The sequence below is a fragment of the Python bivittatus genome, unplaced genomic scaffold (genome assembly GCF_059951505.1).
Source record: "Python bivittatus isolate LINGU-HERP-01145 unplaced genomic scaffold, Pbiv_v1 ctg000850_np1212, whole genome shotgun sequence".
NCBI classification, from domain to species: domain Eukaryota; kingdom Metazoa; phylum Chordata; class Lepidosauria; order Squamata; family Pythonidae; genus Python; species Python bivittatus.
This window is the reverse complement of record NW_028277112.1, coordinates 28,362,188-28,387,097: the sequence shown is the minus strand read 5'-3', so window position 1 is coordinate 28,387,097 and position 24,910 is coordinate 28,362,188. Positions and strand designations below refer to the sequence as shown.

The following is a 24,910-nucleotide window of genomic DNA, read 5'->3' as shown; positions in this document are numbered from 1 at the left end:
ATCTGTACTTTCAGCATTTTCAGAATAGACTTCAGGTCCATGTAGTGTATGATATGGGTGAAGTGGTAAGATCACAAGTGACCACTGCCAAAGCTTGTGGGCCTGTATATATACCGAATTTTGGATTCAAAGGGAAAATGTGCTTCATAACACACATGAGTGCACATGTGGCACTTGCCAATAATTCCGTAAATCAAAAACAACCTTCCAGGATTGTATGGCAGCTGCAGCTGCTTTAAGGAGTTATTGACAGATGCTGCATGCACCGCCCATGTGTTCTAGAGAATATTTTATATTTCTATGTTATATACATTTAATAAATATTTTTTCTCTTTGAATCTGAAGTCCTACCTAACCTTCATATGCACATGTACACACTCATACAACTATATTTGGTAAACTTATATAAAAAAGTGTATATTAGTGGAAGTTGCTGAATACACTTCCAGTTTTCTTTGTAAAAAATGAGAAATGGGATAATGAATGAATACATGCAAATCTGACATGAATTGGATATGATTAATGCATCTTTAGTTCATATAGTGTGAAATAAACCTTTTGTTATTTAGGGTGGTGGGATGTGCAATATCATTCTTATTTCCTAGTATTCCAACAATCACTGTCTAAGTATATTTTCCCCTAATACCTATAGTAGCAGATTTTCCCCTTTTTAAAACTATGGCTTAGCCTGTTCTAAGATAAGTGTGTGTGTGTGTATTTCTCCATATGTTCCTATTGTTTTCCTATAGATACAGCATGCCCTAGAGGATTTGCAAGAGTCAAAGGTGTTTCCTGTGAAGGTAAGTTTGTTAGCTATTTGACGGTTATTTTCACTAACAAAATAAAATGAAAATATTCTTTATGATCCATATTGCTGTTGTAATCTACTTATTGTTCTCCAATGAATGATATTGTTCTCCAATGAATGATATCCTCTATATTAGAATAATAGTAAACTTTCCCTCAAGCTGATTCCAACTCATTCAGGTTCCAGTTATTTCCTGGCAACAGAATAGAAATGGTTCTTTTGGGAATATTTTCCAACTTTCCAGTCTAGCCTACAGCTACAGTATTTCTTGGTTGTCTCCCACTTAATTATGGACCAGATCCAATCCTGCTTAAGTTTCTGAGATCACCCATGGTTGGCTACATCCTGCTGCTTCACCAAGGAAGTCATAGTGGCTTATTCAGGCACACTCATGAAGTTTTATTGTCAATAATATGGAAGTCAATAATATTGCTTTCTTCCAGGACACTTTTGAAAATAACAAAGCTATTTTCTCTCCTAATTGTCATGACAGAAAGTTCTTTGTTTTGGAAGAGTTGGAAAGAACTTAAAGCAATAATACCATAACAACAAATGAATTTATTTATTTGTGTGTGTGTGTGTGTGTTTATTGAAGAAATTGTATACTGCTCTTTCCCAAGACTTTGGGTTAAAACATTAAAGCATATAAATGAAATAACTTAATGGAACAACTAAACTATATCAAATGATTAAAGCAGCCAGTTAAATAAATGTAAATGTAAAGATATTTTCCAAAAACTAGCATAAAGCAGCCCAAAACGTTCAGTTGAACTTTTTTAACCACCTTCCTAAAGCTCAATGGGATAGGTGTCAACTGGACTTCTGGAGCAAGCCGTTCCATAGTGATAGAGTAGCAACATAGAAGGTCTGGCTCTGGACTCCCACTTTCCATATTTCTTATAAGGTCAGATCTTGAAGCATCCCCTAAAGGATTGCAGAGGATTGTTCTGTTCAGAGGAGATAGTTCCAACAGTAACCAGGAATCAAGTCATGTAGGGATTTGTAGGGCTACCCCACCACTTTGAATTGCCCTCAGAATCCTGCAGTACCCACAAAACCTGTGTTAACTTGCTAAAGCAACTGTCAGCAAGTCAGCAAGCTGCTTTCTGTGTTGCTTGTAGTTTCTGAGTGGTCTTCAAAGGCAGAATGTTGCAACAGTCTAATGTTAAGGTGTAAGGGGAAGAGTCACTCTTGTAAGAGTTTCATGCTCCAAAAAGAGCCACAAGTGACACATCAGCCAAAGCTGGTCAAAGGACCCCCTGTCCATAGTTTATACCTTTTGATCAACAGTCCAGAAGCAGACCTCTTCTTTCAGGGAGAGTACCAAATCTTCTGAATGACTGACATGTTTAAAAATGACTTTAACTACATACTCTTTGGGTTAAGAGATATTTCCTAAGTATATGTACTATAACCCAACTCTTTGCAGTTCAAAAGTGATATGAAAAATCCATTTTTAATCCTGATTTCAGCCACAGTCTATAGAAAACAAAAAACTATGAATCCAACAAAGTTATAGCCTTAATTTCAACTGATATCTTCACAATCACCTCTCATTTTTTAAAATAATTCAGTTCAATATTGACTGTGAAGTTTTACACTTATTTATTCAAAGTAAAGTTTCACTGTTCAGTAGAGCTTACTCAGATATAGGAGTACATAGCATTGTAGCCTTATTTATATTTGCATTATCTTACTTGGAAAAATACAGCTGTATGAATAAAAATGTAATTTATTTGTAAGAAATATACTGTATTTATGTTATACAGTATGTCTATAAGAATAGATTGTAAACCTTTCTGCATATTTTATATCAGATGTAAATGAGTGTGAAGTTTTTCCGGGGGTGTGTCCCAATGGGCAGTGTATCAACAGCAGAGGCTCTTTTCACTGTGAGTGTCCCAGCGGTCTGACATTGGATGGATCTGGCAGGGTGTGTTTAGGTGAGCATTCAAGATATTTTCCTTAAGCCTCTTTCTACCTACATAAGCCACTACACAGGTTACACAGTGAAAGAGACCCACACCTTTTATCACTCATGCATATGTTAGTCTTTTCCAGTCTCTTATCATCCAAATGCGCTGGATCTGCAACTCTCAGAATCTTGGAAGTCTTCCATAACAGAGAAAAATGGGATAGAACAGATTTTTTGGGGGGTTTTGCATATATTATGCATGTATCCAGGTTTAACTTCTGATTAAGATCCATAATTAACTTCAGGTTTGCTAAAGACAAGAATCACAGATGTGGTTAAAAAAAAATACAGTAATAGTGGTAGTAGTAGTAATACTTTATTGATTAGCCATTAGGCCATATCAGAAAAAAAATATAAACAGTAATAAGACCATATGTTAAAAATACAGTAGATTTTATCTGTTGTTACAGCTTAGATTAATGATATACGGTATTTTAAAAAATACTATATTTTGAAAAGAACACCAAACTAACTTTGGTTTCTTTGTAGAAATAGCAAATTATACCTCTACAAGATTGCTAGAATAAATTTGCAAAGAATGTGCTATAGATAGATAGACAGACAGACAGACAAACTGTAGATAGATATAGATATAGATAGATATAGATATAGATAAAAAACCTCTCACCCTTATGGGTGGTACGTGTCTTCCTCAATTTCGGGTCCTCTACCAGAGACCTGGGAGTTTGAGGGTTCTGCGCAGTATCTGAGCTGTTCCTAGCACTGCACCATTCTGGACAGAGAGCTCTGATGTTGTTCCTGGGATCTGCTGGAGCCGCTTTCCCAGCTTAGGAGTCACGGCCCCGAGTGCTCCTACCACCACTGGGACCACTTTGGCCTTTACTTTCCACATCCTCTCTAGTTCCTCCTTCAGGCCCTGGTACTTCTCCAGCTTCTCATACTCCTTCCTCCTGATGTTGCTGTCACTTGGCACCGCTACATCTATCACCACCGCTGTCTTCTGGTCCTTGTCTACTACCATTGTGTTGGGTTGATTGGCCAGTACCTGCCTGTCCATATAGATCTGGAAGTCCCGCAGGATCTTAGCCTGGTTTTTCTCCACAACCTTCTGTGGAATCTCCCACTTGGACTAGGGAGGGTCTAGCCCATATGCTGTGCAGATGTTCCTATACACAATGCCAGCTACTTGGTTGTGCCATTCAGTATATGCTGTTCCTGCCTGCATCTTACACCCTGCCACTATGTGTTGGACTGTCTCTGAGGCCTCCTTGCACAGTCTGCACCTTGGGTCCTGTCTAGTGTGGAAGACCCCTGCTTCTGTGGACCTGGTGCTTAGTGCCTGTATATCATATTTATTGGAAAGGAAGTCACCCTTAACTAAATGGAAATTACTTCCATCAAATAAATTTCTAAGACTGAAATGCTCAGGAAAAATATATAACAAAGGCAGTGGCCTTTGTCTTGTTTTTACTGGTTCATTTGCAGATGTACTTTCCACCCACTTCTTAGAATTTCACATTATATTTGTACTTGTTAGATGCCAATATTTTATGAAGCATCTGTAAGCATACTGAATTAATTTTACAAGACAACTAAATGACAATAAAATTAAAACCAGGGCTGTGCCTCTCTCGCCACAAAGTTAACAAAATAACAAGTATAAGTTTCCTCACTCTTACAGTATAAAAATGCATTCAGAATAGATAATGCTTCTAAGAGTTGCTTCTAAAAAGATAGGCATCTGCAGGAGTTTGCTGTTTTTGTCAGGAACATGAAAGCAGCATGGTAGTGTTACACTGCGAGCACTGCCCCTTTTCTACATACATGTAATATTATAGTGCATGTACAAAAGAGTCAGGTCTTACAGCCAACCCTGCAATGCTGCTTTCATCATTCTGCCCTCCCGTGTATATGCTGCTGTGTAGTAAAGTTTGTGATACTGAAAAGAGACTTTTTTCCTTAAGAAGTATGTAACAGTCTCCTATAATGTATTATTTTTTTATTCATAAGGAAGACTTTCAAGCACAGTTTTGGGAGAAATGGCGTTCTTTTGAATTTATATTTAATTTGGATTCATTTTAATTAATATTTATTATATTTGACTTACATACGAATGGGATTCTTTCGTATTTCTTTTTCATATTAATTTTCATATGTGCTCACATAATGAGCATCATTTATGCCCATTATGTGAACACACATGTTGATTAACATTCTCTGTTACTTTTAACTGGCAATAAACTAGTCAACACATCTGAATATAGTTTATGCATGCGATGTATAATAATAATGCATAATAATATTAAGGATTTCTTTTACTCATTCCTAATATTTTTAAACAGTCTTTGCCCATACTAAAGGTTCTTGAGATAATCCTAGTGAGCATTTCAGAATTAGGAGTTTCTATTATTGATTGATTTGATTTCATTTGATTTGTATGGCTGCCCATATCACTGTAGCAACTATAGGTGGCAAACAGCATATAAACTTCCGTATATGATGTTGCTTTTAATGACCCATGTAGATATCCGAATGGAGCAGTGCTACCTGAGATGGGATGAAGATGACTGTGTTCAGCCTGTACCTGGAAAATTCCGTATGGACACATGTTGTTGTGCTATAGGTGCTGCTTGGGGTTCAGACTGTGAGGAATGCCCCGAGCCAGGCATGAAAGAATACGAAGACTTATGCCCCAGAGGGCCAGGCTTCTCCAACCGTGGGGACATTTTAACTGGAAGGCCATTTTACAAAGGTAAAAACTAATTGTATTTCTTTATACTTTATAGATATAAACTTATATACACCATTAATATTTTTTAAAGCTCCATTACTAGGACTCATAATCCACCAACTACAGTTTTAACAGATAACTTTTGGTAAATATGAAGTCCTTATTTGAGATATACCTATTGTTGAAATGATAAACATAGGTCCAACCTCTTCTCTCCTTTGCTGTGCTTGGAGGATCTTTTCCAAAGCATAATAGGAAATATTATATACCCTGTATGATGCAATTATTGAAGCAAGTAACAAATGAGCATTTTCTTTTTCTTTTCTCTTCTTTTGAAGCAGCTACAAAGGATTGTGAATTTGGTGAGAAATGAAAGTTCTTTCCCTTAGAGATATTTTCCACTCAAAATCATATTCCAAAACCATAAATTTCCACCCCAAATGGGAAATAACTGAGAAAAGGGCTTTTGACTGGGAAAATTTTTAGAGAAGAAACATTTAAGCAACTCCTCTGCACAGCATTCCTAACAGATGTTTTTCGTTACAGATGTCAGGAAACTACTAAATACATCTGCCTTGTAAGGCCTAATTTTACCATTGTATAATTGAAAGGAGAGTGTGGAAAGTGCATATTACCACTGTATCCAGGATGACAAAAGTTTCTTTCAAAAGTTGTGAAATATACAAGTTTTATACAATCCTATACATGGCAATCAGTAGCACTTACTTACTTCCAAGTCTTTATGTATTGGATTGCAGCCAAAGAGATTTTCTTCAGTTCAGTATTTTTTTCCTCTGGGTTTTTGAATCAGATATAACTATGAGGCTATTTCTTTATACACTCCAGTGAATTATTGAGCCTAATTTTCTGTGAAGGAATGATATTATTTTGTAATACATATTTATAATTCCCAGACTACTGTCTGAATAATCAAGGGGCCCGCCCAGAAACACAAGAGTTGGCTACGCAACTTTAATCTCTATCCCTTTGTCCTTTATTCTGTTCTAGGCAGTGTTTTTAGAAATTGTTTGCCAGTGCTTTCTTCCTACAGCTGAGAGGTCAAAGTCTCTCACCTGGCTTCTTTGCCTAAAGCAGCATTAGAATTCAGGTCTCCCCACTCAAATCCAGTGCTTTAACCACTAAATCAAGCTGGCTTTCCTTAGAATTTTGTTTGTTGGTTTTTGTTTTCTTTTGTTTTTATCTGTTACTAAGTCCTGACTCCTGGTAAGTATATGGACAAGTGTGTGCAGTTTTCTAGGCAATATTTTCAGAAATGGTTTATTGTACAAAAACATTCCTTCTGCATATGTTATTATTCCTTTAATGATGACTTCCACAAACGTGCTTAGTAATTTAATCACTTGATTGCCTACATCAAAATAAATCTATATCTTTCCTTCTTTAATCTAAGTGATATGCTACTAACTGCCAGCCGTAAAGAAGCACAATTCCTAATTTCAAACTATGATGTCATGTTTGCTTATCATATAACGAAGCAGAAGTGAAACAACTGGAGCTTACTATGCATTAAAATAGATGTTCCAGAATGGGGGTTATTAATATGTATAATCATTCTGGCATTAAAGTTCACAGAATTATTTTTTTTAAAACCCTGATCCACTGTTAAATTTAAATGCTACAATGGGGTTGCTCTTGTTCATTCTGTAAATATGAAGTATGCTATTTATTTATTAAATACAGTACCTTGCAAAGGCTTTAGGCAGGTGTGAAAAAATGCTGTAAAGTAAGAAAGCTTTCAAAAATATATATTGTCATTGTTTATGTTTATCAATTTACAAAATGCAAAGTGAGCAAACAGAAGAGAAATCTGAATTAAATCAATACTGGGTGTGACCACCCTTTGCCTTCAAAACAGCATCAGTTCTTCTAGGTACACTTGCACAGAGTATTTGAAGGAACTCGGCAAGTAAGTTGTTCCAGACATCTTGGAGAACTAATCACAGATCTCCTGTGGAAGAAGGCTGCCTCAAAGCCTTCTGTCTCTTCATGTAATCCCAGACAGACTCGATGATGTTGAGATCAGGGCTCTGTGAGGGCCAAACCATCACTTGCAGGACTCCTTGTTCTTCTTAATGCTGAAGATAGTTCTTAATGACATTGGCTGTATGTTTGGGGTGGTTGTCCTACTGCAGAATAAATCTGGGGCCAATCACACACCTCCCTGATGGTATGGCATGATGGATATGTATCTGCCCGTATTTCTCAGCATTGAGGACACCATTGATCCTGAGCAAATCTGCAACTCCATTTGCAGAAATGCCGCCCCAAACTTGCAAGGAACTTCCACCATGCTTCACTGTTGCCTGCAGACACTCATTATTGTACCACTGTCCAGCCCTTCAGTGAACAAACTGCCTCCTGCTACAGCCAAATATTTCAAATTTTGACTCATCAGTCCAGAGCACCTGCTGCCATTTTTCTCTACCCCAGTTCTTATGTTTTTGTGCATAGCTGAGTCGCTTAGTCTTGTTTCCACATGAGAGGTATGGCTTTTTGGCAGCAGTTCTTCCATGAAGACCACTTCTGGCCAGACCTCTCTGGACAGTAGATGGGTGTACCTGGGTCCCACTGGTTTCTTCCAGTTCTGTGCTGATGGCACTGCTGGACATCTTCCAGTGTAAAAGGGAAGTAAACATGATGTGTCTTCCATCTGCTGCATTAAGTTTCCTTGGCTGACCGCTGCGTCTACGGTCCTCAGTGTTGCCCATTTCTTTGTGCTTCTTCAAAAGAGCTTGAACAGCACATCTTGAAACCACAGTCTACTTTGCAATTTTTGCCTGGGAGAGACTTGTTGATGCAGTCTAACTACCTTGTGTCTTGTTGCTGTGCTCAGTGTTGCCATGGTGTATGACCTGTGACATGAAACTGTCTTCCCCAAACTCACCTTAGTAGCAGAGTTTGGCTGTTCCTCACCCAGTTTTAAGCTTCCTCCACAGCTGTTTCTGTTTCAGTTAATGACTGTGTTTCAACCTACATATGAAATGGATGATCATTAGCACCTGCTTGGTATAATTGGTTAATCATACACTTGACTCTAATCCTACAAGATCCCTGACTTTGTGCAAGTGTCCAAAGTGTGCAACTGTAAGAATTGATGCTGGTTTGAAGGCAAAGGGTGGTCACACCAAATATTGATTTGGATTTCTCTTCTGTTTGCTCACTTTGCATTTTGTAAATTGATAAACATAAACAATTACAATATATATTTTTGAAAGCATTCTTGCTTTACAGCATTTTTTCACACCTGCCTAAAACTTTTGTACAGTACTGTATATTGTAATCAAATGTATTACAATCAAATGACTCTTGGCAACTTACAGTATTTTCCAGTACATTCTATTAAAATGTCTTTGATACAATATTAGTTAAAATGCCTATAACCATAACAGCATCATAAAAACAATAAGTAATGTGGGTGGATGGGTCAGTGGATTGGTGGATAGATGGATGGATAGCAGCAACCCCAATCCTAATTCAATCAATCTTCTAAAGTAGGACCTGATTATATATCTGGAGAAAGAGTATTCCAGCAGAAAAGCAGTGCTTCTGAGTAGTAGGGATCCCTGGAAGGTTTTACCAGGACATTTGCATTGAGTGGGTCAATATTGGTTGGACAAAACAGTCCTGAAGGTACCTCACGGCCTGTACTTGCACTTGCATGAGGATAATCAACCAGCTTCTTGTGGCTGTGAATTTGGAGATGACGTACCAGTGGAATACCAGCAGACTGTTCTCTTTATGGGTAGTTTGAAAGGATATTGGCAGTAGACTTGTGAAAAGAATTAACCAACTCAATAAACCACTTTGAAGAAGTATGGCTTCATAACAGTTTCATAATGATCTGAATCTTCTTTGGAGAATTATTTTGTGATGAAAAGTTCTACAAAATAAGTACGAGGTATCCAAATGAATGGAAACATTAAAACTGTTTCTCACTTGTTTATAATCAAGTTGTTCAGTTTTATTCCTTTGCTTTGTTATTTTTTTAAAAGGGTGTATTTTTCTGTTTGATAAATAACCTCTTGGACCACATAAAGCATGCATCTGTTTTCTTATTGCAGATATAAATGAATGTAAAATGTTCCCTGGCTTGTGCACAAATGGCAAATGCAGAAACACAATTGGAAGCTTCAAATGTAGATGTAATAATGGATTTGCACTTGATATGGAAGAGAGAAATTGCACAGGTAAATTTGAGATGGGATTCCATAACAAAAGATTGTCTTTCATTGCTTAATCAGTTGGGAGACTCCTTTTGCTACCATCAGATTCTCACTACTGATCATGTGCATAGATCTTGCAATAAGTAAAGTTTGAAAAGTGTATCTGATAATGTCAACTTCTGATGTTCATTAGAAAGTTAAAACATTGTTTTTGTCAAGATTCCCACAATCTAAATTTAGGAGGAGGAGGCTGTGTGTAATTCTGAATGGTAAAATAGCCAGAGACTAAAGCCTTGAGTAGCTTTGCTTCTCCTCCCAGTTTTCCACTAAAACTAACAAGCTCGCTTGTACACTTTTCATTTTAAAAAATATTTTGAAAAATATTTATACTGTAGCCTGTCTACAGGTGTGTAAAATCTGCAGTGTGGGAATTAGATGCTTGTAAGTATGGTTGTGCATGCTTTGAAAATAATTCAGAAGTGCTTTGGATATCTCATGCAAACAACACCTGTTTGCTATTCATTAAAGCAGGCTGACTTTTCAGGCTGCCATTGAGAGTGTGCTACTTTAAGACTGGGAAAGTTGGGCTACTTTTATGAAAAGCAGAAAAGAATTCCTTCCGAATAATTTCAGCCTTAGAGGTAAAGCAACTTTTACTTTTCAATGGATGCTAGCTTCCAGCCATTGGGGCTTCCTGCTCCCTTCTTCTTTTTGTAGTTGTAGATTTTTTGCCCTTTTAAGGAGAACAGTTAATGAGGGAACAGGTAGAAAGAACAAACACAAGCTCTTTTGTCTCTGAAAGATGATGCTATTATGAAGAATGCCTATAGAAAATATTTATTTCTGCTTTAACCCATAATGCCATAGCCCAAAAATGCTAAGCCCATTTTGCACTATAGTCCTAGGTCCCAACTTTCTGTCATTTTTATACTTTGTCTGTCTTTTTAAAAATACAGATTTCATCTTTTTGTAATGTAAGGAGGAAAACATAGGTAAGAATCTTGTTGACAGTGGAGTGCTTGGAAAGATTTCTTAAAATTACAGTTACACTACTGTACTTAAAATAACAATTGTACTACTGTACTGTCAAAAAAATTGAAAACTTTCACAGAGGCATGGGGAAGGGCAGGTTACCTAAATCATCATGCTGACCAAGTTTGCTTAAATATGATTTCAACCTTTCTAAATAAATCAGTGTCCAACATTGTTCTGAAAATAAAAATAATTCTTCAACCCCTAAAAAATCTGAAATTCAGTTAGTGACTTTATACATCTGTGATGAATAGCTGATTGCATTGTGGGTGGCTGCACATTTAAAGTGAAAAGAAGTTTGTTCTGGAACAGTAGAAATTAAATGCACCAGAGTGATATAAAATGTGTGTGGCAAGACATGTAAATCAAGGTTTTCTTGGTATTAATATTGCTGTAGCAGTTATTTCCTTGTTTATATAATGATTGTTTTCCTTGTTTTTATAAAGATTGCATAAATAGAAATGTTCTTGCCAACTTTAACTGAAAGTTTGGAAAGAAAATGTTATCCTGAATTCTTACGCCTATCGTGTGTCAAGAGAATTTCCTTTTCCTTTGATATAGATTCACCTCTTCAGTGGAAGAAAGGTCAATTTTCTCATTAGGGGAGGAAGTGCCAATTTCCCCCAATCCAATTGAATCTTGTGGATATGATATAATGCATTTTAAAAAAATAGAACCCCACATAACTATATACTCATACTTACACATTTATATACATTTACCTCCCTTTCTTTTTCCTCATAATGTATAGTAAGGGTTTGGAATTTCAGCTGAGAAGGTCAAGAAGAGGCTTTGAATCCTGTTCCTGGAGACCTCTTGACTGCTCTTTCCTCTGTGTCAGAACAGTGCACAAGTTAATTCCTTCTTCCTGTTCTGCCTACTAGATTGGGGAAAACATACTTGAAACCTTTCCTCAGTCTTAGAATTTAGATTGGCTTGTCTTACTTCCTCTGCTGCCAGCCAATTTGAAAAGTAGCTAAGTACCTACCCGCCTATAAATTCATTAGCTAGGGCTGGGCAAGGTTTCTGCCATTTTTTCTCAGTTTTAGGGCAGAAAAGAAAAACAGCAAGAGAAAGCTTATTGTTACCATACTTGCCAGTCAGGTGTTCTGTAGATCACAGAACAGTGTGAAAGAGGTGCATTTCAATAATAATCATGGTGTGTTTCAAATACTTGGTTCTTGCTGCTCAGTGAAGTGGTTATATTCAATCAAGCCTTTGGTTTTCCTCCTGACAATATCTGTCTATCTGTCTGCCCGTCTATTTATCTGCACACATACACATACCATATCTATACACACACACGCGCACACACACAGAGCAAGTTATAAAATTGACATGCATATTACAGCTAAGATAGAAAGTACAAAAAGGTATATTAATATCAACATAAAATCAAATCTAGGTTAGGTTGTGATTAAGGGTGAACACCAGTTTGACCTGTTTCCAGATTCAGGATGTAGCCTAAGTATGAGGGTGGATGGCATAGCATAGAACTAGATCACCCATACTGCAGACTCCATGACATATCTACCTGGAATACTTGTGGCATTATTTTCCACACAGCAGACAGTATCCTAGGAACCCAGTAGAGTTAATGTCTAGCCACTTTATGGGAGGAGGTCATTTGCTTACAAATAATTCCAGTAGAAACAGGGAGAGGTTTGAAGGAACAAAAAAGGATAAAGCATGGAAGACTGTCAATAATCGTAGAAATTACTGGTTACGGTACAGCATCCTTTCACTATATAAATATCACCTTCTTGTTTCAGTCATCATTCTTCCAATCATTTTCAATAATTGTAAGGCTCGTGATGCCTCTGTATCTGAACTATATTCTTGACTCACTTCATTGCAGAACTAATTTATTTGATACTTGTGTTATCAGTAAGATGTTGTTTACTTTTTTTGATTCTGGAACTAGATATTGATGAGTGCCATATCTCACCTGATCTCTGTGGAAGTGGCACCTGTGTCAACACTCCAGGAAGCTTTGAGTGTGAATGCTTCGAGGGCTATGAAAGTGGATTTATGATGATGAAGAACTGCATGGGTGAGTGGTGGAGTTTTTGTGCAGTTTTTTCCAACTTCAAGTTCTCTATATGTGTTGGACTGAGCATTCGGACAAATTGGGGTACAACAATAATATATTTATATATAATATATTTTGCATGTATTTTAGTCCCGATCACCATTTAATTGTTTTAGTTTGCTTTAGTGGTATGTGTTATTTCTATTTTGTATTTTTATTTGATGATTTGGTACACCACCCCGAGTCATGTTGTCCCATAATACCACAAAGTAAGCTATTATGGTAATAATGGAAGCCACTGGACACTGAGTCTAAACATAAAACATAAAATGTGCGGGTGTGAGTGTGAGTGTGTGTATTTGTTTTAGGACAAGTAGCAATCAATTAAACTAAATACTGGGCTAAGTACAGAAAAAGATCACATACCGCTTGTGAAAAGCATGTGGGCCTTTGCATCTATGTTGCTGCTTATAGTTTAAAACAAATCTATTAATATATAATGGTGGGACATGATACTTTTACATATGATAGTAGTATATAAAAGAACCTCAGAAATAGCAGTTAAAGGAAATCTCAATATAACCCTGAGCTTCATAAATTTTCTTCTATTATTTTTATAGCTTTAATTTTATAGTTTTAATATAGTTAAACTATATGGTTTTAGATACGTATTAATTGTTTTAGCTTGTTGTATGCTGCCAAGAGTCACTTGTTTTGTGAGATGGGTGGCTATATAAATTAGACAAATAAATAAATATTGGGTTTTTAAATGTCATGATTTTTATGTCTAAATATGATTTTGTAAGTGCCAAATTACCCAGATTCCTGTATTATTTATTATGAAATATAGAGGAGATAAGTTGTCATTATTTTTATAAAGAGGCTCTTTCTCAAAATGTAATTGTTTCTTATTGCTTCCATATGTTGGCATTTAAATTGTCCCTTAAAATCTTTTCAGACATAGATGAATGTGAACGTAACCCCCTTCTTTGTAGAGGTGGGAAGTGCTTAAACACAGAAGGAAGCTTTCAATGTGACTGTCCTCTTGGGCATGAATTGTCTTTATCACGTGAAGAATGTGTGGGTAAGTTTCATGAACCTACAAATAAAATTGTCTGTGAATAAGTAACTGATAATGTTGCAATAACATAATATAAATTTGCCCATGAATGCATTAAAATTATTTCACCTGGAACGTTTGGATTGCCTATATACCCATCCTGCTCTTTCCTTTTGGGAAAACCAATGTTATGCAAAGTGCATAAACGAAGAAAGAGATAACAAGCAAAAGAAAATAAAGGCAAGAGATAAGAGAAAATAAAATAAAACTAACTAAATCTAGTTTACACTAACACCATTCACTATAATTTTCAATAATTCTCTATCCTTGCATGCCATTTTTGCTTCCACCAAATCTATACACTGATTCATACACTGTCTTTGTCCTTTAAACTTCTCATAACATTATTTTTGAGCATCACATCAAGTCCATACATGAATTTCTTGGTATTCCTATTCTCAACTCATTTAATTTTCTTTAATATATTTGTTTTGTGATTATAGCTCAATCTAGTTAACAGCAGCAGCATTCATTAAACCTCTCCTTATCTTTCTATCACTGCACACCATCCTTGCATCAGAATTTCTTACATTACTTCATACACTGCTTTTTCTTCTTTAACCTTTTTGCACCTGTTTTTTGAGAATTTCCAGTTGCATCAAGCCACAAGTTTCTTGGTCTTTCCCTTCTTCCCAGTCCATTTACTCTTTATGTTTGTTCTGAGAGTCAATTCTCATTCATTCTTTCTGTACAACCATACCATCTCACAGTACTTCTTTCAGATTGGTCACTCACTTTTGCATTCAATCCATATTTGTTCATCACCCAGTAATTCTTGACTATAATATTGCTTCTTAATTTTCCACACGTTTCTTGAGTAACCTATTGCCATTACATTCAAGTTACTTTTAAATTTCTTGTGATACACCAAGCATTTATTCCATGCGATGAAGTGGGCATAGACAGGCATTTTCACTTCTTTTGACAAACATTCATTCTTCACTGCGGATGCCATACCACCCACTAGTTTAATAGCAATCTTTGCACATCTTATTTTTTTTCCATCCATATTCTTATATTTGGTAAATATTTCCTTGCTCTGATTTTTCACTAATTATATATAATTTACAAGTTGTTTCCTCCATTTTTGTCAAACACAATTATCTTCATTTTTGATAATTAATTTTCAGTTCGTATTTGTTGTTACATCATATAATCTATCTAACATTCCCTGAAAATTATTTGATTCTTAGGCAACAATACTAGATAATCTTCCTACAAATGTGGACATACATTCATATCCCTGACCAACTCACTTCTAACATCACCAGACTTTTTCCTTAAACACGTATCCATATTTATATTAAAGAACCAAGAGATCATCACATATCCTAGTTTAACTCCCTAGTCAATGAGGAACCATTTTCTAAGCATTCCATTTACTCTCACACATTCTTTACTTCCATTATGTACTGCTTTTACCATATCAGTAGCCAACCTTCAACTCCATACTGTTCTATAATTCAGGCTTTTTCATCCTATCTTAACTCAAGAAAATTACAATTATTTTTCTTAAATAATTATGAATATTTTTTTCTTAAATCAGTTATGTATAAATGTATTTATACATACATTTTACAATGACCTGCTTAAAAGCAAAATCATGCACATATATGTCTGCCCAGAATAAAGCTTCATTGCAATTCCCAAAGTTTGCTCGGGTCACCCCTCATCACAATTTTGCCTAATGTCTTCCCAATTACACTTAATAAATGCATCACCATGTAGTTTTTGCATCCATTCTTTCCACCTTTTCCTTTTAAGCCTTTGTTCTATCATCAGGCAAGGTGCAGTCTTCACACACAAATAAGTTGCAGAGTCACTGCATAAGCAAACTATATCCATATTTTAGCACTTCTCTGGTTGTTTCATCTACACTTGCAACGTTCTCACTGGATTTATGACTCCCTTCTCATCATTTTATTCTCAGACACTAATATATAAAGAGTGTCAGGTTTCTGTCTGCCTGTTTATCAAGCTGTTTGTCAGTGGGATAACTGTCTGAAAATAGAACAGAACATGATCAAATTGGTGTGGTGGAAGAAACAGCAAAAGAAAGATAAAATTGGAAAATGGACAGGGTCCAGCTGGGAGCTATAGAGAAGAACATTACTTTAAAAAAAGCCAACTCTCCCATTCTAAGCTCCCTTTCTTTCACCTTCCCTCCCAGATCCATGACCCAGAAAAGATCTTATGCAACCATTCTCAGTTATTCCTGGGTTACCAAATGGGCTAGTCACCTTTTTTCTACCCTCTTCTCTTTTCCTACTTGTCTATTTATGCCTCCCAAAATAATCACTCGGCTATGAAACTGCATTCATTCAGAATGTTGCACACCTTTTTTCACCAAACTGATCCTTTATACTTTCATTAGCACCTTTTTCTGGAGCATAACTTTGCAATTATCACCAATTTATGATTTCCTGCTTTTATATTAATGCACAACAAAAATGATATCAAAGCATACTTTTTATATCATTTTCATTTCATTTGTAATGAAACTCGTAACTTCATTTTTATGCATGTATTCAGTAACTTAATTCCACAAGTTCAGACCACCTTCATTCATATCTATTACAACCTTCCCCTTTCTCTTACTTTCACTTTTTGGATTAGACATGTAAAATGAAATTCTTTTTATCTACTGAGAGATCACCCTGATTAATCAGCCTTGAAGATACATGTGAATTTTGTTAATATTAAGCTTGCATTTGATAAAATTGTCATTTATCTGTGTTAACAAGCAAATCTGAAGGAGCACTTGCATTTTTTATTTTCTGAAGAAGCACAAGCTGATTTTTATTTTCATTCATGTTCTTGAAATACTGTATGTTATTTTCTGGTTTTCTTAGCCAACTTATATTATAGAAAAATGGAATAAAAATATTTAAACAATTAAATAGGTTGTGCAGATATCTGCTATGCTAAATGTCTGTCATTTTCAGTAGACAATGAGCAGACTCCAAGTCTGGATCTTGCCACTGATTAATTGCTTTCATATGGTTGGATGTTGTAAAAATGCAGTCATATATATATTATGTATATTAGGACTGAAATTTGCAAAATAGCAATAATGTGATTGCTATTTTTCCGTGGCTGTAATATTATCATTCTCATAACATTAAAGCATAAAAGTACTGGCCCTTAGGTGTTGAAATGTTAGTGTTATTTTGACACATGGCTATATTAACATAAGGTTGGAACTTCATGTCAGAATCCATTTTCATGGCATTGCTAGATTTTTGCCCATTCAAAACCAGACAGTAGACAGGAGCTGAAGCAAGCAAATTTTCTTTTTCAGATATCAATGAATGTTCTCTTAGCAATAACCTGTGTAGAAATGGGAAATGTGTGAATGTGATTGGCATGTATCAGTGTTCCTGTAATCCTGGGTACCAGGCAACTCCAGATAAGCAAGGCTGCATTGGTGAGTACTAGAAATTTTAATATCTGTCAGTTTCACAATAAATTTTTAAATGTGTTCTTTTCAGAACTTTAACTTCATAACAAATAAGATGAAGCTTATTTCAAGATCTATGAAGGTGAACTACCCGGATGTACAAAAACTACACTGTTACTTTTGTTTGTTTAGCTATAATTTATATTCTAATTTTAGTTTAGTTTAGTTTGTTATCTTACATCACAAAATCTTGATATAATTAATTCCTAGAAGTATTTATGTTCTTCTGCTGATAGAGATAGAGAAGAAATGTGAAAACTAAGGAATAAAAATGCAGATTTTAGAAGCAAAAAAAAAAAGTGATGCTTTATAAGGTACATATCTAATCATTTGTCCCAAATACACTCTCCTAGATATTGATGAATGCATGATTATGAATGGAGGCTGTGACACTCACTGTAGTAATTCTGAAGGCAGCTACGAATGTAGTTGTAGTGATGGATATGCTCTGATGCCAGATATGAGGAGTTGCGCAGGTAAGATAATGCAGTTCAACTCTATTTCTTATACTGCATCCACAAAATAATGAAAAAAAGTCCTGTACACAAAGAAGTACTATAGTAAAATGGCTTAGAGAATGAGCCATGAACCAGGAGGATGCAGTGGTGAAGATACTGGACTAGCAGTGGATGGACCCAGGTTCTAACCCACCCTCAGCTACAGAAGTCACTCTCTCACAGCTCAACTACCTCATAGGGCAATTGTTATGGAGGAAAATTGGAGGAGGGAATGCTATGTACATTACCTTGAGCTCCTGATTGAAAGGTGAGGTATAAATCTAATAAATAATAGTTATTTATTAGATTTTATTATATTACACTTGTTATATTCTGTTATCAAGTGTAACTGTATACTCACTTGTGCAGCCCAATTCTTTCAGTAATTTCCTTGTTTGCCTCTAAGCTGGCACACTAGGATTTTACCTTCCACAGTAAAATTAGTATGAATTATGATTCTAATCTATGGTTCTGGTAAATACAGTAAAGTAGCAATATACGTAGTTTTCCCACACCAAGTATCAGGTAAAAATCAAAATACAGAAAGGAAAGACAATCCTTGCAAGTCCAAGGTTCACATTTGTAATATCAAATGCCCCCCCCCTTTTTTTACATGAATGGATCTATCTCCCTCAGTCTCTCTTTCTCTTAAAAGCTCTAAATTAGGAAAGATGAAAAACTTCCGATAATAAGTTTGCTTAATATCTAAGGTAATAGTTTCCTCACAAATTCTAGTTTGAGCATCAGAACTATTCGTTTTAAACAAGAAATTCATAAGGTTGTTTTCTGCAGGCATCAAAAATTAGTGCTGAAGTATCAGGGAAAGTCAAGTCAGGAATGAAACTAAGTGCATGGGCATCCACAGCTTCTGCTGCTTTTATCAGCATGACAAAAAGAGTGTCACACTGTCAACCTGCAAGTTCTGCCCCTTTGGGACATGCACATAACATTATAACCCATGTACAGAAGGGGCAGGGCTTTGGTGTGGTGCTGCTTTCATCAGATTGACTGGCTTGACCAACCCAGCAGATACTGCTGGATTAGCGACTGCTTCATAAAAGGGATAAGAGAAGTATTTTTACAGTGTAAGGGTGACTCCAGATTAGCATAGCTAGGCCTGGGTAAAGAATTTCAGGTCCCTAGATAATGGAATAAAATAGAGATGGTGAAGTAAAGAAAAATAAAAGTGCAAAGAGAGAAAAGAAAGAAAAGAAAAAAGGGGAAAAAATAAGAAAAGGAGAAATATAAAAAAATGATTCTCCCCTCCCTCCAGACAAGTATAAACAACTTCAGTAATTTAACACCTTCTCTAGTATTTTAATAATTGAAAAAGATCTCTTCTTCCCATATCTCATCTCTTATCAATAAACAAATTGTAAAAACTCATCATGCAGTCCTATTCAGCAAAAGCCTATTTAAGAGCTACCAGAAATAATAACATATATATTTTAACCTTAATCAAATAAATTCATTTTGTATTCCAATTTATTACTCTCTTTGAGGAATAAAGCAAATGAAATATCTCCCCATTTATAAATAAATCTTCAAAGCCTCATCATTCAGTCCTGGTCAAGAAGAAATTCCATTAATAGCTACCAGAAACCACAACACATATATTTTAAGCCTGATCAAGTAAATTCACTTTATAGTCCTTCTGTTTACTTTTAAAAAGTTTGGTCTTTAATCCCATCAAGTAATATCCCACAAGTTGATTTCTTATCATTTTCTCTTTGTCTCCTCTCAGGAACAGCTTCAGTAGTTTAACATGTCCCTTTTGTAAATCCAAGATAAGAAGGTCACTCTTCTGATTTATTACTTGCATGTCCCTTTTAGTTATTAAAACATCAGCCAGTTTCATTTGTAACTCGGTTGTGGCATCTTTTTCCATATTACTCTTATAATTGGTCATTTTTAAATCCATTTTCAAATCCATATCATCTTTTTTCCATATCACTCTTGTAATCTGGATTTTTTTTTCAATCCATTTTTCAATCCACATTCAAGGCAGCCTCAATCTCTGTTTCGTCCAGTAAATCTGTTCCTCTTCTGTAGCCTCTGTTAGATCCATTTTTATAGTGGCAGACAATCTTAAGAGTAATTTCTAGGTATATTGTTCCCAAATATCCTTGATTTCTTCCATAGTCAAATAATATTGCTCCATTGTATTAATAAGTCTATTCTCCTTTAATTATAATCCTTAGTTCTCTCTGGTTCCCTCTAGTCAATCCTCAAAGTCCCCTCTTATCATATGTTTATTTTCCAATCAGCAAAGCTTTTCCCACAGGAGGATTTCTTACAGTTAATTTCAAAATTATATATAAATTTATATATTTATAAATTTTTAAACAAACCTAGCCTCTTAACTTTCCAAAATCAACTTTCTAGTCCTTCTTTTGCTGTTTTCCAAAAAATTATTTTTTTTTCTTTTTATTCCTTAAACTTATATGACACTTATTTCATCCAGGATGGAAGCTCTCACGGCATAATGAAACTTGCTCTTCAATAACAAGCAATTTCCTAAGGTAGTTAAGAGAGGAAGTGGGCAAACCCATTGTCGATTTGAAGGCACCGAACCATGACTTAGGCAGGAAGATTTTTCCCTGGCTCCCAGAGCTCTCAAACCCATCGGAGATCACTATTTTATGGTCTCTTCACTGGTGAGCCTCTGTATGGAGCAAACTTGTTGGTGATCCTAGTCCTCTCCTTAATCTGGAGAAGGGTTCCAAGGAGCCGATCCATTCACTGGCTTCTCTTTCTGCCGCAGCCATCGGCTCCATTGTCGTGGAGCCATTCTCAGTCCACCATTGCTTCCCCGGAAGTCAAAACTACAGAATGTTTAACAATCTACAGTCAAGGTAAAGAAAAAAATATGTGCCCCCAAGAGCATTTCATAGTAGATTATATAATGATGTATTTGAACAATTTTCCTCAATTACTGTTCAAATGATGTGTTTGAACAATTTTCCTCAATTACTGGGAAAAAAGCCTTTATACGATTTATTAGGGAAATGAAAGATTAAATATGATATCGATAGCCACTTTTTTTCAGACATCGATGAATGTGAGAGTAACCCAGATATCTGTGATGGTGGACAGTGCATTAACATTCCAGGAGAATATCGTTGCCTTTGTTACGATGGATTCATGGCTTCTGTCGATATGAAAATATGCATTGGTATGTAAGATAGTTACAGATTTCAGAGGTTCTGTTTTATAAGCTAATGTTATAAAAATAATAACATACAAATAGGAAAATGCTTTAGATTTGTTCTTTCTAAGTGATTAAATTGTAATTTTAGTTGAGATAGATTAAATTGATTTCAGTTTGTGAAAATGCAATATATCTTGACTTCATTTGTACCCAATGACATTCTAATTAGCGAACTAATTACGGATGGGAAGATGACATATCTGTTAAGTTGATTCATTGCTGGTCTGAATTTTCTTGAATGGTTCCTCATCAAACTGGACTGAGATATCAAGTGGAATACCATGGGAGCTAATGCTGGGCCTAGTATATTTAACGTTTTCATTTATAATTTGGATGAAAAAGTAGAGGGAATGCTTATCAGATTTAAGACAAAACTTGGTGAGATGGCTAATACTTAGAAGACGTACTATATATAAAATTTAAAATCTGCTCAAAAACAGTTTTGAAGGAGTGCTTTGCTGGAATAAAAGCACCGTTTTACTCCGTACCAGGCATGATAATAATATTTGACAAAAGTGTTTTGGAGCTGAAGCTGATCACAAGCTGAATTTGGGTCCATTGTAAATTGTGGTATAAAAAGGCAGTGCAGTTTTAGATTGCGACAGTAGGAGTTTCCAGATCTCATGAAGAAATAATTACAGTGCTGCATTGCTCATATTCCAGTGGGACAGTGTGCTGTTTAGATGCCAAATTTAAAGAAGTTTCAGAGAAACTAGCATAAGTTTAGAGAAATAGAATGGTGATAATAATGGAGCTGGCTATGTTTAGCCTTGAAATATGATAGTACTTTTCAGGTACCTAAAGGATTGTCACAAAGAACAAACGCTTGTCTCAATCATCATCCCAGAGAGCAAAACACAGAATAAAGGTCCTGGGTCTTAAAGCAGTGTGTGGTTAAATGTTTAGAAAATCATCCAAGCAGTAAGATCAATGAATTGTTGAACCAATAAGAATGGGAGCTGATCAGGTCCCCTTATCAGGATGTATTCAGGTAGAGCTGGACAGTCATCTAATAGGGATACTTTAATTTGCATCCCTGCGCCAAGCAGGAGATTGGACTCATTGGTTTAAATGGCTTTTTCCAATTCTATAATTCTGCATGTAATTAAATATTATGCTTAAGTAATTATTTCATTAATGTATAAATCAGTCCTTTATTAAATAATTTTGCTAATCAAGCACTATTAAATGTTAGACAAAATATAGAAGACATTTTATTTTTTAATATTTCTTTAGTTAATTAAAGCTATTTTATTGGAATAACTAGGTGATTATAATAAAACACTTGCACTTAATCACTGAGCTTTATGAATTTATAGATGTGAATGAATGTGATCTGAATTCGAACATTTGCATGTTTGGAGAATGTGAGAACACCAAAGGATCCTTCATTTGTCATTGCCAGCTGGGTTATTCTGTCAAGAAGGGAACCACAGGATGCACAGGTATGACACTGCTTTTTTTTTAATCAAACAAAGAAACCTAAATTTGCCTCTGTGGAGAGGTGCTGAATATTTTTCATTGTTACTGATTTGGGCTCCCTCCTCATGGTAAAAGGAGGATGCAACAGCCCTTGTGGGGAAATGCAGGGCTGTCTGTTTGCTATATGAGAGTTCCAGGCTCATTACTGTTATTCTAACAGACTGATCTGCACTTTACTGCAGAAGAAGAAATAAGAATGTTGTTAATCAGCATTGCTGAGAATTTTACAGTTCTTCAAGGCATGTAATTTCTATAGGGATTTGGGGCCCGTCATGGTATCACACAAAAGTACCTTCATTAAACAACAAAGAGCAAGCACAAGGAAATCCATCAAAGCAAGTACAGGTAAATACATCAGAGTATGAAAGTCATGTAGTAGGCATATTCATCAGATACTAGGTACAGTAATTAATAGCTTTAATTTGCAATCTGTGGGTAGGTTCTTTAAAGGCGAACAACTTGGTGGATTTCCCCTAGCTTCATTTCCCTTCCCATCAAATGTCATCAGCCAGTGGAAAATATCCACAAATCACTATCTCTAATGTGGGGTGGAGCTGGGAAAAGAGGTGAATTAAAACCTGATACCAAGACAGCTAATCTGTAGAATGAGTGGGGATTGCTAGTAAAGCAGAGAATCTCTCTTTGCCTGCTATATCAGAAGCCTTCACCTATACCTGAACCAGGGATTGCAACTCCATCAAGTAGTAGAACATCAGGTAGGCAGTGGTTTCATCTAAACATTAAAGAGAATGATGGAGAGGTCCAAGCCCTAAGACACCCATGTTGGAGCAACCAAGGGCTCAATCTCCCTTTCCTCACCAACACCAATTAAAACTCCAACTTAGGCGGTTACTACTGCAAAACAGTGTGCCCATTGTTCATAGGCAACCCCATGATTGATGGTATGGAACACTGCTGAGATGTCAAGCAAGATAGGAGGGATGCATCTCTCACATCTGTGGTATGTCTTGCTACACAACAGTGCTGGCTTTAACCTATAAAGCCCTTTATGGCTTGGCACCAGGTTATCTGCAGGATCACATCTTCCTACAAGAGTTGCTCTTCATGCTGAGAAGCTGCTAGTTGTCCACCCATTTCCAGGAGGTCAGAGGAGCTGAAGCTCAGAAACATTTTTCAGCATTTTTCAGCAACAGGGCCAATCCTCTGGAATGGTCCCCCGTTGGGGGTTACTTTGTCTCCAAATTATCTGCCTTCCAACAGAAATTGAAGACAGAGATTTTCCTGAGAGCTTTTGAATCCTGAGGCTAACTGTATTATGTAATTACATTGTACGTGCTTATTTTTGTGAGCCACCAAGAGTCCTTGTAATTGCAGTGGGATATATATTTGATCAATCAGTCAAATAAGTTTTTATACCGTGCCCAGACCTGGCCTGGCTGATCCAGATAATTCACTTCATATAGGACTTTCTGTAACTGTTGTCCTGCTAACCTGCTTATCCACCTTCTGCCAAAAGGATGGATTGGAAATGAGCAATAGATGCCTAGGATGAACTGGGTTGATGGATGACTTCTTGAGGAAGGGGCAGACTTGCTACTTTTAAGGTTGGCAGCATCACCCACATTCTCAAGGTAGCATTCACCATTGCTCAAACCCAAGGACATTACCCAAGGATGTTGAAAGAAGTGTACCTTTTCCTCAACAATATTTGTTTAATAGTTCATATCTCATGTCAGACATATTTTAAGTTATCCTAAGAAAACACACCTTTACTTCTAAACTATTAAATATTGTAAATATTATAATATTCTGTTGTCAAGCATCTTTATCAAAGTATACATTTCAGAGGTAAATTTATGTACAGGTAGTCCTCACTTAACAACGGTCATTGGGACCGGAATTTCAGTCACTAAGTGATATCACAAGGGGATCATCACATGAATGCATAGCTTAGTGAAGGCATTTCTGTTGCTGTCATTAAGTAAGAATATCCTCACGACTTCCTTCCAGCTTCCCACAACCAAAATCAATGGGGAAGCCAGCAGGAAGTTGCAAGTCCAAGGCAGCTCGCAGGCAGGCCAGTGGCAGGTAAGTGGCTGCTGCTGGGTGGGGGAGGGTATCTGGGTGGCTGGTGAGGGGCGGCATGAGTGTAGCTGCTGCCAGGTGGGGGAGGATGTGTGCAACTTACTTGAGCAACTTGTGACCTTCCCTGCCAGCTTCTCCAATGACTTTGCTCGTGGGAAGCCGGCAGGGAAGATCACAAATGGCAATCAGATGACCATGGACACTGCAACTGTCATAAGTGTGAGCCAGATGCCAGGCACCCAGATTATAACTTTGAATAGTCACTGAACAAGTGGTTGTTAACTGAGGACTATCTGTAGCTGAATTTGAAATCCCAGTATTTGAAATCTCTGTGCTTTGTTTTCTTTAAGAACAAATGTCTGCTTATCAAA

The 24,910-nt window shown here is 36.3% G+C and overlaps 1 protein-coding gene across 1 annotated transcript in view; it reads left to right on the top strand.

The window, feature by feature from the left end:
• Positions 1-24,910, top strand: part of FBN2 (fibrillin 2) — a 152,697-nt gene that overhangs the window by 78,795 nt on the left and 48,992 nt on the right. Inside the window, exons 22-31 of the mRNA XM_025177307.2 lie at positions 750-800; positions 2,626-2,751; positions 5,269-5,496; positions 9,558-9,683; positions 12,616-12,744; positions 13,682-13,807; positions 17,145-17,270; positions 17,657-17,779; positions 20,850-20,975; positions 22,331-22,456. Of these exons, the coding sequence (XP_025033075.1) occupies positions 750-800; positions 2,626-2,751; positions 5,269-5,496; positions 9,558-9,683; positions 12,616-12,744; positions 13,682-13,807; positions 17,145-17,270; positions 17,657-17,779; positions 20,850-20,975; positions 22,331-22,456 (1,287 nt within the window). The remainder of the gene's footprint in view (positions 1-749; positions 801-2,625; positions 2,752-5,268; positions 5,497-9,557; positions 9,684-12,615; positions 12,745-13,681; positions 13,808-17,144; positions 17,271-17,656; positions 17,780-20,849; positions 20,976-22,330; positions 22,457-24,910) is intronic.